Here is a 13,293-nt window from a genome sequence, read left to right as displayed (position 1 = left end):
TTTGCACAATGGTTCTCAATTGCCATATTGCATTTGCAGACCCCCTAAAGTTCTAGTAAAATGAAACCCTCAATAAGTGACAACATTCTGAAAACTATAACCCTCAAAAAATTTTATCAAAGGATATAGTGAGCATTTTATTTTTAATTGCAAACTTTTTTATTTATATATAGACAACCATATAATAATAATAATAATAATAATAATAATAAATTTTATTTATATTCCGCAGCGCTGTACAATTTGTAGGGTTCAAATACAGACAGAAAGATACATTACAAAGAAAATCATTTCACACAATGGGACTGAGGGCCATAATATTATCATACAAAACATTTTCAGTTTTAACTTGCAGGACGGTTGGAAACCAAATTTCAAACTCAGTGGTGTATAACATATAATAACATAAACAGACTAGGCTTGAGCCGATCTTGACTTTTCAGGATCGATTTTGAAATCTGATTTCCGATCATTTTTCATTCGAACCCGATCTCGATCCCAATTCCGATCCCAATGCAAGTCAATGGGATTTTTTTACTAATCGGAGATCAGATTTTAAAAACAATCCTATTCACTATACAGCATGGAATCTAACAATTGAATACTTTAATTGTTAGAATCCACGCTGTGTAGGGATTTTTTTTAATCACTAAATAGCCAGAGGATTTTTTTTAATCCTCTGGCTACTTAGTTCCCCCTGGTGTCCACTTACCTGCAGAGATGGCTGGTCCGGTGCCCGGTGTTCTCATTCTTCTTCGCCTCGCTGCCCCCTGTCTCCCAGGCTAGGAGAATGTGGGCGGATTAGGAGAGTGTGGGCGGATACTGGGAGGGGAGACGTCACGTCTCCCCGCCCTGTGCCCGCTCACACTCTCCTAAGCCATAAGCCCCGCCTTCTTCCTAGCTCTTTCTAACCTGGGAGGCGGGGGCAGCGAGGCGAAGAAGAACGAGCACACCAGGCACCGGACCAGCCATCTCTGCAGGTAAGTAGCTACTAGAGATGTTAGCTAGTCTTCCATTAGAATGAATGGACGCATCCGGCGCGCAGGGTGTTAAAGCTGTGTGCCGGCTGCTTCCATTCATTCCTATGGAAACACAGCGGACCCTTCACACTGAGTATACACTCCGCTCAGTGTGAAGGCTTTTCCCACAATGCTTGGCCAGTTTCAAAGCATTGTGGGAAATAATCACCGATCTCAATCCCACTTAAAAAGATAGTCAACCCTAAACCAGACACATCTACACAATATAAAAAATCTATACAGTAGCATCACTTAGGATTAGCTATACATCATGGGCGAAATGACTAACCAGAAAGAAGTGTTAGAAGAATAGCAGTCTGATAGGCAGACAAATTTCAGGATTCCCAACATTTATGGAATGCCTGTATATCTGATGCCAATATGGTTTCCCACTGCATGTGTAAGTTAACTTTAGCACATGGTATTGAGAGACACAGTATAAATATCAGATTTCCATTTTATAGCAATGAGAGATCTATCAGTAATAACCATATATGAGACAATCCACTGGAGCTGTGTAAACAACTGAAAAATTGCAACCCATAATGGTACAATTTAGGACAGTACAACCAGATATGTCCAGTGTTTCCTCACTCCCTACTTCCCCTCCCACAAAGAGGAGTGTCAGAATAAGTATGCAAAAATGTATCTGGAATTAAAAACCAAGGTAAGTAAAATTGTTTTAATATATTCAAGATGATTAATACAGCAAGAGTAACAGAGTGTACACCATGCGTATTGTGGGAAGGGTTAAGAGGGCAAGTGGGGCCACCCAAGAGATTTCATATACAACCGAGATTCCATAGGCTTCCTGCACTACTAGTCTCCATCTTGAAGACAGTTCATGTGTATAATAGTAGTAAGAGTGAAATTTATAGTGTATTAATTCAGGGTCTACATGTAAATTTGCATTTCCATATATAGTCTTTGTACCCTGGTTTTGCAGTGCTACTTTCAGATCTAAGTAGGGATTAATGTCGGTAGATCCTCGTGAGATTCCTTTCGCAAATATTTGTAAGGTACGTCCAGCAGTGTCGTTTCCAGAACTCTAGGGTCTTCTGAAAGAACAAATGTATCAATGTATCCACCCCTATATTAGCTCAATTATATCAATTCAATACAATATTGCACAATGTTAATAAAATCCTCGACTGCAGTTCACAGCACAACCACTGAACACAGAAGACACAAATAGGATTTCATATTGTGAGAAAATACTGAACAGTACAGCACATTTATCTGGACAGATCCTGCCAGGAGAGAAGATAAAAAAACATGTATAACGTGGCATGTGGCTTTTACATGTTGAATGTACAGTAGGCATGTGCATATTAGTGATCTGGACCTCAGACTTGTTTTTCTTCTTTCACACACAGATGCTGCCAGATTCATGATGACTGCTATGGACAATACAAGTCTATTCAAAACTGTGATGTAATATTTGACAATCCCTACACAGAGTTCTATTCATACACCTGTACTGACAATACTGTGACCTGTAGCAGTAAGTATTATACACTTTGTGCACATTGTAAAGTGGCCATAGACCAACTTAATTGAAGTCTGACGGTTCTAAAATTTCTCCCAAACTAAGAGGGCCTTTAATGGGATCAGACACCTACTTATGTGGCCACAAACTCATGAAGATGGCCTGGTTTACCAGATTTGGCTACAGACGTCAATCACGGCTAAAGGGAAGCGACTAGGCACAGATTCCAAGGGAGAGCTAGAGCATTTTTATCCATTTGCAGACATATCTGTTACATCAGGCTCACCCGTCCATGAAAAGATGGTTATCTCTGCATTGCTTCTTCAGTTTGTGGCCATCATCCTTTTATAATGTATCAACAACAAAAAAAACCCCTAAATACTCACCTTGCTCCGTTACTCAGCAATCCTCTCCTGACTCTGCTGCAGGCGGCTTCAGGGTACAGCAGGCGCAATGTAAGTGATGTCACTGCGTCATACCTAGCACTCGCAAGACATTGGAAGAAAGAGGCAAGACAGATATAAAGCATCTATAACATAAGATGAGTCATTTCTGTCAGGAGGCTGCTGAATGCTAATTCTGCATTTTCTGATAACCCAGCTGATTTGTAAAAAAAATAACTGATCCTATATATTGATGATGTCTCTCTGTTTGACTAGCTCCTTTCACTCGCTCTCCCCTTCCCTTCGATAGAGTTGTATACAGTAGATCTGATCAGTGACAAAGAGACAAGTGAATAAACAGACACTTTTCTTATTATAAGTATATTAGAAAGTTTGTTATCTTCTCTTCAACTAAGAATTTATGAAAAAAAAGTTTAGCTACACTTTAAATGCAGTAATGCCTAGCACATGGCTGTGTTCCTGCTGTACATTAATGGCCATTATATAGAAACCATATGTTGTCATTATAGAAATGTTTCTACTCATTACTGCAAATAAAAATGCATGCAGTTTTTTAGTAAGTGTGGTCACACTACCTAACTGTTATTCATCGGTGGCTATAGCCGCATCCGGTCCTTTGATGTTGGTGTTTCATTTTTTTGTAAGTGAAATATGAATAAATTTTACCTGCATATCATACAGTGAGTGCAGATTCTCTGCTACCCGGCAGCTTGCAATGATATGCTGCGGAAATTCACCATTGTTTCACTTACACAGAGGTGAAGCACCTGTGGCTGGGGATGGGATTTAGCAATAGGTACACCATGCATCACCACTATAAGAAAGCACTGTGTAAACAGAATCTCTGATGCAGCAGAGCTGAGTGTGCAGCAGGGTTCAGCGCACACTCAGTGTAGCAGTGCTGGCTGTGTGCTCAGCTCAGCTGCATCTCCGGTGTAGTCGAGCTGCGCGCACGGCCAGCTCTGCTATATCTCGGCATAGGAATGCACTGACCAGCGTTGATTGGCCAAATGCCATACAGAGTACAGCATTTGGCCAATCAACGCTGGTTCTGCCGGAGGAGGAAGAGTCTAAGATCGGTCCACAGCGGTCTCCATTCTGGCCCGATCATAGACTTCGCCTCCTCACAGAACCAGCGTTGATTGGCCGAATGCTGTACTCTGTATGGCATTTGGCCAATCAAAGCTGGTAAATGCATTCCTATGGGAAAAAGTCAGCTCTCGCATATTGCAAGCTGACAGGAATCCCGACCAGATAGAGCCCCAAAGAGCTGGTTGAGTAACATTCCCACCTAAATAAAGGTAATCCCTAGCTAACCATGCCTGTATCCCTGTCTCACAGTCACATAGTTCAGTCTCATATGACCCGGATATTAAATCCACTATTCGTATAAATTGGAGGTCACCTGATTTAGTCAGGCAATTACTTTTTCCGATTTTTTTCTGATGCCTCTGTCGTCGTAGTTCCTGTCCCACATCCCCTGCACAGTTATTGGTGCAAAAAAGCTCCAGGGAAGGTGGGAGGGGAATCAAATTTTTAGTGAGTTTGCCACGTGGTGTTCGACTGGAATCGAACATCTCGAATAGCCTGATATCCAATTGAACATGTACTCGATTGAACGCTGTTTGCTCATCTCTAATAATAACTTACGCATGATACTTAGGTGAAGGGTTTTTATACTATAATAGGTTGCTCATGTCTGTTCATTGTGTTTTTCACATTTTATAGGTAAAAATAACCCCTGTGAGACGCACATTTGTGAGTGTGACAGAAACGCCGCTATCTGCTTCTCAAAAGCCTCCTACAATGAGCAATTCAAAAACCTGAATAAGGACCAGCACTGTAAATAACAGGAACAAGGCAACAACTAGACGTGTATGAAATAAAGGATTTGCTATAATACCTACTGCAATAATCTTAGGCAAGCAATGTAGTCCGTATTGCCATTTATCTCTGTAATATCGGACATTCAGAAGCACCGCAACTGTGCCACTCTCTCATTTTTAATAAATGGTAAATGGTGTTTCAGTCTGGTCTGTGCTATTCATCATTAATAATTTCACCCATATGAATTATGCGTCACTTGGGTTTACATACAGGAAATTTTGCAATAATCTAATCAACAAATTCGGACGAATCAGATCATTAGCTCAAATAGAACTATTTCCCGAAACTGTAGTAAGATGTAAATAGTGAACTCTGTAACAACTGAGGCAATATATATACAAAAGGTAGGTGTGGAATAGCATTTCTAAAGTCTATGCAAGGATGTGATTACTTAAAAATAACTTTTCCCAATGATAGAGCCTCTTTAAAGATGGGTTTGACAATAGCATCTTTGAAGGCAAAAGGGAAGGCACCTTTGGTTAGAAATAGGTTAAAAAGATGGGTTAGTGCAGGATTGACAACTTGAGGTTGGGTATGAGGTACGCCTGTGTAATGTTCCGGTACTGCTCATCCCATTCCCTTTAATAGTCCTTGCAGACCGAGATGGTATGGACATTTGCATATAAGGTAAAGCGTTTCCTCCCCCTTCATTCCTTCTATTTTACCAGAGCCAGCACACAGGGGTCTATTAATGTGCCATCTTGTGGATGTTTTTGTGAACTACTCCTGCCTATACTTGCCATGGTAATTTGAGTTGGCACTGTAAAGGGGTGTCCAGTATGATCAGGTGACCTTCAGGACCCATCAAGCTCCCTTGACTGGCCTGGAGGAGGAGGAGTTACAGCCCCCTCTAGGGGGGTTGGGGACCTTTTGTCTGAGTTCTTTGTGTGGAGCTAACTGTAGACACAGACACATGGAGAGCTGAAAATGGCAGCCAAGTCTGAGAGCACTTCCAACAGAGATGGCTTTTCCTCTGTACTCAAGATTCTCCTCAGAGAGTGTTTTCCTCTGAAGCTCCAAGCCTAGAAGCATTAAAGCTTACGGACCTGCCTATCCATACATCTGGGACCTCACATGTATCTCTCTATTCAAGTAAGTCTTTGGGACAAAGCTATATTTAAGAAGCCCACAGCTAGTCTGGCAGAATTTGAGGGTTTCCCGCTGCTGGCACATTCTAGTTCCTCTCCTACATACGTGTACCCAGTTTGTTGAGGACTAACTCCCTGGATACAGGCCATCTTTACAAGTATATACAAGTTTAACTACCCAAGCAACTACTAATTAAACTATCCAAAGCATTCCCGCTCCAAGCTCTATCACCTGCTCAACTGGACACTGCCTACAAAGATCGCTGTATTGTATGTGAAGAATTACTCCATATGTACATTTGTATTACCTTGTCCTGCTAGTAAAAGAGCAACGGCTACCCCCTAGACCTGGTTGTCTGTTGTCATTGTCAGATATCAGAGTGGGGGTGGGTAGTCGGGGACATCAAAAAGGAGATTTTGTGCACATTTGGGACCCAGGGACCCCCTGAAAACCGGCCACATCTGATATATTACCCGTGATACCAGCCCTGGCCCTCCTGAGTGTTACACCTGGATTGGGTCAAGCACACAGATGGTGAGGTGGGATTTTGAAATTAAGGTGGAGAGCTTTTCATTGGTGATGATGCAGAAGCAAGTTCAGGATAAAGAGCACTGAACAACTGAGTACAGTGGTTGTGGGAGATGTAAGTTGAGACTGTTTCTGGTGGTGTCAATTTTGTTTTTCATAAAGTCTTCAGCTGAGATAAGTGATGTCGGAGGGGGTACAGGAAGATGGAAGAGAGTTGAAGGTATTGAATAACTATTTAGGGTTATGGGATAGGGGAGATATGAGTGTAGTGAAATGGACCTGCTTTGCATAGGTGAGTGCATTCATACAGTTCAGAACTTCCTCTTTATACCTGATGAAGTTTCCTTTGCAGTAGCATCTCTTCCAGAGGTGTTCTACAACCCATGAAGCACATCACAGTTTTTTTTTTGTCTTTCTCTTTGGAAAAGTTTCTCCTTTGAAAATTCTACTGTCTACTTTATGTAGACAGTCAGTCGCACGCTCCACTACATCTTTTTAACCTAAGGGTATGATATCCTGTCTGATCATGTCATAACATCAGGTTGCATGGTGACCCATTTGGGGGGGAGGGTTAGCTGTGTAGGGGTTGAAGTTAGGGTCCTTTCACTCCTGCGCTCGTTCTACGGTTTGTGTATTTTGCCGTGTTTCTGTCTTCTGCCCTGGCGAAACTAGACTGGGGACGGAAACCCGGCAATCAGTTTTAAAACCTATTCACATGAATGGGTTTGCAAAGGTGACCGCCCGTGTGCGTCTTCTGTCTGTCCACGGGGAAACCGTTTTTTAAGCTAGACACAAAGTCCTGCAAGTCCAGATTCCCATCTACACTGTTCCCTGGCTTGTGTTGCACACAGTTCTAAGGTTCTGTGCTAAAAGTGCTGCATAATAGATGCAATTAGTGTGTGCTTATTTGTCAGATGATAATTGAACACTAATATATTTCCCAATATAACGGGCATAAATACGTGATAAACTTGCCTTAAACACCTTCTGTTTCCCTTTAAATTGTATATGATAAAATTGACTTCTTGCAGATAACACTAGGGGGAGCCAAATGCATATAAATTTATATAGTACAATAGCAGGAGAAAATCAGTTCAGTATTCACTGTTTGATACAGTATTGCTTCATTTCAACACGTTAAAACATACAGCATGATGAGGGCTGATTCCAGCAATATTATTTTGGGGATGTCCATTCCGGTGTTGGGATGGAGAGGCTTGGCAATAGAGGAGGAACCATTTGGGGTATGCCCACTCATGAGAAGGGCTTAATAGAGTAGGGCCCATTTTACTTGGAAACACCCACATCCTATTCACAAATAGTGCATAATTAATTTAGCCCTCCTAACTACAGATCACACAGGTAATCAGATATATGTCAGCCCAACAAATAAACCAAAACATTTTGGCCTAGGGCAAATCATGTTTAAAGGGGTGTCCACTTTCAGACCAATTTTGAGAGACTAGTTTGTTTGTGTAATAAAAGTTTATGCAATATTCCAATATAGTTATGTATCAATTCCTCACGGTTTTTTAGATCTGTATCTGCTGTCATTCATTCTGTTTACGCACAGTGGATACAAATCAGTCCATGGTCATGTGATATACAGTCCATGGTTATGTGATTTATGGTCCACGGTCATGTGATGGCCACATAGGTGCAAAACTCGTTACCAGGCAGATGTCTGATTACTGGGCTGTGACTATAAGGGGGCGTTCACACTACCGTCTGTGTCCGACAGGTAGTGTCCGCTCCAAATCTGGCACGGACATTAGGAGCGGACACTAGCTGTGTCCGTGACACCTGTCATTTATTTAAATGGGCATCGGGTGCGTTCTTTTGCACTCCGTGCCCTTCCTTCCCTGTCCGCATGTAAAGATGTCTGACTTTTCAAGCGGACAGCAAAACCCGACTTGTAGGGTTCTTCTGTCTGCTTGAGAAGTCGGACATCTTTACATGCGGACAGGGAAGGAAGGGCACGGAGTGCAGAAGAATGCACCCGATGCCCATTTAAATAAATGACAGGTGTCACGGACACAGCTACATACCTCCCAACTTTTGAAGAACTGAAAGAGGGACAAAATGTGCAGCACGCGTAGCGTGCCGTGGCAAACTTAGCCCCACCCACTTTTGTGTTGACTCCGCCCACTCGTTAATTTTTCATGTGCCCGCACACAGTATAATCCTCCTACAGTCACCCATAAATTATATGACTCCCCTCTATCTCTCCCCCAGTTTCATATACACCCTTCATCTGCCCCCAGTTTCATGTCCCCCTTCCATCTCTGCCCCCAGATTCATGTCCCCCCATCTCTGCCCCCAGATTCATGTCCTCTCCATCTCTGCCCCCAGATTCATGTCCCCACATCTCTGCCCCCAGTGTCATGCCATCCTCTCCATCTCTGCCCCCAGTGTCATGCCGTCCTCTCCATCTCTGCCCCCAGTGTCATGCCGTCCTCTCCATCTCTGCCCCCAGGGTCATGCCGTCCTCTCCATCTCTGCCCCCAGGGTCATGCCGTCCTCTCCATCTCTGCCCCCAGTGTCATGCCGTCCTCTCCATCTCTGCCCCCAGTGTCATGCCGTCCTCTCCATCTCTGCCCCCAGTGTCATGCCGTCCTCTCCATCTCTGCCCCCAGTGTCATGCCGTCCTCTCCTTCATCAGTTTCACGTTCCACCTCCACATTACACTTACCTTCTCCTCCGCTCCCTTGCTGCTCTCTGCGCGCCTCTCTCGCTGACACATATGCGGCTGAAGCAAGGAGCTGACACAGGTCAGCTCCTCACTTCGCCGCTGCCGCCGGCTACTGGCTTGTAGACGCGATGTGATGCACATCGCGTCTACAAGCCAGTAGCCGGCGGCAGCGGCGAAGCGAGGAGCTGACCTGTGTCAGCTCCTTGCTTCAGCCGCATATGTGTTCAACTCAGATCTGCGTCCTCTGGACGCAGATCTGAGTTGAAATCGGAACATACCTCCCTCTAACCGGGACCGCGGGACATGTCACCCAAATCGTGAATGTCCCGCGGAAATCGGGACGGTTGGGAGGTTGGCAGCTAGTGTCCGCTCCTAATGTCCGTGCCAGATTTTGAGCGGACACTAGGAGCGGACACTACCTGTTGGACACAGACGGTAGTGTGAACGCCCCCTAACAAGCTGTGCACCTCTGGGTTCATCACAGGAAACAGAGTATAATTGGGTCTGCTGGGTTTCCGCCCGAAATCTGCGGAATGAAAAGTCCCCGAACGGTCCACAAACGCTAGTGTGACTGCATCCTAAGGTTAGATTCACACAAAAGAGGTGCAAAACAGCTGTGAAAAAAAAATGAATTTTTCACAACCATCTTTCACTAGAGGGACACCCATTTTCACGCATCCCCCATACAGACATGACCTATATTTTCATGGTCCGTGACAAAGTCTAATTTTCACGGCTGTTTTGAATCTCTTTCGTGTGAAAGTTTGATTCACATTTTTTACATCTGTTTACATGTATTTTTTTCAGATAATTTACAATGCATTATAATGAACTGCATGAGTGATCAGACCCCCTGGGTTTAAGACCCCAAGGGGGTCTAATAAATACAAAAGAAAAAAAATATTTAAAAAATTTAAAAATTCAAATAACCCCTCTTTCCCTAGAATACATATAAAAGTACTTAAATACACTGAAATACATACACATTAGGTATCCCTGTGTCCAAAACAACCTGGTCTACAAATCTATAAAAACGTTTTTCCTGTATGGTAAACACCGTAGCGGGGAAAAAAAATCAAAAGTGCCAAACCACCATTTTTTTCACTGTTTTGCCTCTAATAAAAATTTGAATAAAAAGTGATCAAAGCAATAGTAATTACCCAAAAAGGTAAAACTAAAAAGTACACCTAGTCCTGCAAAAAAGACGTCCTAGGCATCCCCGTACACAGAATTATAAAAAAGTTACGGGTGCCAGAACATGGCGACTTTTCGAAAAAAAGATTTTTTGCACAGTTTTAGACTTTTGTTAAGTAGTTAAAATGTAAATAAAACCATATAAATTTGGTATCCCCGGAATCGTACTGAAACATAGAATACAGGGAACATGTCATTTTGACTGCAAAGCAAATGCCATAAAAACGAGGCCCGTAAAAAAGTCACTTTTTCTTCAAATCCACCCCATTCTGAATTTTTTTTCAGCTTCCCAGTACATTGTACAGAATAATTAATGGTAGCATCATGAAGAAAAATTTGTCCCACAAACATTAAAACCTTATATGGCTCTGAGAGCGGAAAAATAAAAAAAAAGTTATGGGGTTTGGAAGGGGAGGAGTCAAAAGCGGGAAACGAAGAAATCGAAAAATTCCTCCGGCCGATTTTATACTGAAACTGGTTTAAAGAAAAATAGACAGATTCAGTGGCGGAGCCTCCTATGAAGACTCCAGTGCTAGTGTGAATCCAGCTTTATTAAACTCCAAACATTATCTACCAGTTACAGTAGGTTAGACAGATCCTGAGTGTTAGAGCTAGTTCACATTTAGGCAAAGGGGCGGATTTTGACAGCGGATTTCGCTTCAAAATCCGCCCCTTTACAATGGTGGTCTATGTAGACCACCGGGCTTTTTTTTTCCGCTAGCGGAGAAAAGAAAGGACATGCCCTTTCTTCAGGCGGCCCCCGGCAGCTCCCTCCTATGTCGGCTCATTCATTTGAACCGACAGCGGAGGGGAAAGCCGCGACCGCGATGGTCGCGGTAGGCGGGTTTTGACAAGAGAGAGACGCGGCTCACCGCGTCTCTCTCGGTGTCAAAACCCGCGCGGGCAGTTCACGTGTGAACTGACCCTTACTGTTCATAAGCATTTCTAATAGCCACATTCTTAAATCTCTGACACATTTATTCAACAGGCTCCTCAGAATAGCACAGCTAGAGCGAGCAAGATTATTAATGCATTTAGAAGAAATAAGTTCATTTATGGTGCTCCTTCCTTCACATAAAGATTAGAGATGAGCGAACAGTGTTCTATCGAACACATGTTCGATCGGATATCAGGGTGTTCGCCATGTTCGAATCGAATCGAACACCACGTGGTAAAGTGCGCCAAAATTCGATTCCCCTCCCACCTTCCCTGGCGCCTTTTTTGCACCAATAACAGCGCAGGGGAGGTGGGACAGGAACTACGACACTGGGGGCATTGAAAAAAATTGGAAAAAGTCATTGGCTGCCGAAATCAGGTGACCTCCATTTTAGACGAATAGTGGATTTCAAATCCGGGTCATATGAGAATGTGAACTTTGTGACTATGAGACAGGGATAGCTGTACAGGCAGGGATAGCTAGGGATAACCTTTATTTAGGGGGGAATGTTATTAAAAATAACTTTTTGGGGCTCTATCGGGTGTGTAATTGTGATTTTTGTGAGATAAACTTTTTCCCATAGGGATGCATTGGCCAGCGCTGATTGGCCGAATTCCGTACTCTGGCCAATCAGTGCTGGCCAATGCATTCTATTAGCTTGATGAAGCAGAGTGTGCACAAGGGTTCAAGCGCACCCTCGGCTCTGATGTAGCAGAGCCGAGGCTGCACAAGGGTTCAAGCGCACCCTCGGCTCTGATGTAGGAGAGCCGAGGGTGCACTTGAACCCTTGTGCACCCTCAGCTCTGCTACATCAGAGCCGAGGGTGCGCTTGAACCCTTGTGCACACTCTGCTTCATCAAGCTAATAGAATGCATTGGCCAGCGCTGATTGGCCAATGTATTCTATTAGCCTGATGAAGTAGAGCTGAATGTGTGTGCTAAGCACACACATTCAGCTCTACTTCATCGGGCTAATAGAATGCATTGGCCAGCGCTGATTGGCCAGAGTACGGAACTCGACCAATCAGCGCTGGCTCTGCTGGAGGAGGCGGAGTCTAAGATCGCTCCACACCAGTCTCCATTCAGGTCCGACCTTAGACTCCGCCTCCTCCGGCAGAGCCAGCGCTGATTGGCCGAAGGCTGGCCAATGCATTCCTATGCGAATGCAGAGACTTAGCAGTGCTGAGTCAGTTTTGCTCAACTACACATCTGATGCACACTCGGCACTGCTACATCAGATGTAGCAATCTGATGTAGCAGAGCCGAGGGTGCACTAGAACCCCTGTGCAAACTCAGTTCACGCTAATAGAATGCATTGGCCAGCGCTGATTGGCCAATGCATTCTATTAGCCCGATGAAGTAGAGCTGAATGTGTGTGCTAAGCACACACATTCAGCACTGCTTCATCACGCCAATACAATGCATTAGCCAGTGCTGATTGGCCAGAGTACGGAATTCGGCCAATCAGCGCTGGCTCTGCTGGAGGAGGCGGAGTCTAAGGTCGGACCTGAATGGAGACTGGTGTGGAGCGATCTTAGACTCCGCCTCCTCCAGCAGAGCCAGCGCTGATTGGTCGAGTTCCGTACTCTGGCCAATCAGCGCTGGCCAATGCATTCTATTAGCCCGATGAAGTAGAGCTGAATGTGTGTGCTTAGCACACACATTCAGCTCTACTTCATCAGGCTAATAGAATACATTGGCCAATCAGCGCTGGCCAATGCATTCTATTAGCTTGATGAAGCAGAGTGTGCACAAGGGTTCAAGCGCACCCTCGGCTCTGATGTAGCAGAGCCGAGGCTGCACAAGGGTTCAAGTGCACCCTCGGCTCTCCTACATCAGAGCCGAGGGTGCGCTTGAACCCTTGTGCAGCCTCGGCTCTGCTACATCAGAGCCGAGGGTGCGCTTGAACCCTTGTGCACACTCTGCTTCATCAAGCTAATAGAATGCATTGGCCAGCACTGATTGGCCAGAGTACGGAATTCGGCCAATCAGCGCTGGCCAATGCATTCTATTAGCCCGATGAAGTAGAGCTGAATGTGTGTGCTAAGCACACAC

General features: G+C 44.2%; 1 protein-coding gene across 1 annotated transcript in view; it reads left to right on the top strand.

Moving 5' to 3' along the window:
• Positions 1–4,935, top strand: part of LOC142213455 (cytochrome P450 2J4-like) — a 64,980-nt gene extending 60,045 nt beyond the window's left edge. The window contains exons 10-11 of the mRNA XM_075281802.1: positions 2,396–2,523; positions 4,641–4,935. Coding sequence (XP_075137903.1) covers positions 2,396–2,523; positions 4,641–4,762 — 250 coding nt within the window. The 3' untranslated portion in view covers positions 4,763–4,935. The remainder of the gene's footprint in view (positions 1–2,395; positions 2,524–4,640) is intronic.
• Positions 4,936–13,293: the final 8,358 nt, after the last annotated feature.

Source organism: Leptodactylus fuscus, chromosome 7 (assembly GCF_031893055.1).
Source record: "Leptodactylus fuscus isolate aLepFus1 chromosome 7, aLepFus1.hap2, whole genome shotgun sequence".
In the NCBI taxonomy this organism is placed as follows: domain Eukaryota; kingdom Metazoa; phylum Chordata; class Amphibia; order Anura; family Leptodactylidae; genus Leptodactylus; species Leptodactylus fuscus.
The sequence above is the reverse complement of the archived record's forward strand: the minus strand, read 5'-3'. Positions and strand labels throughout refer to the sequence as shown.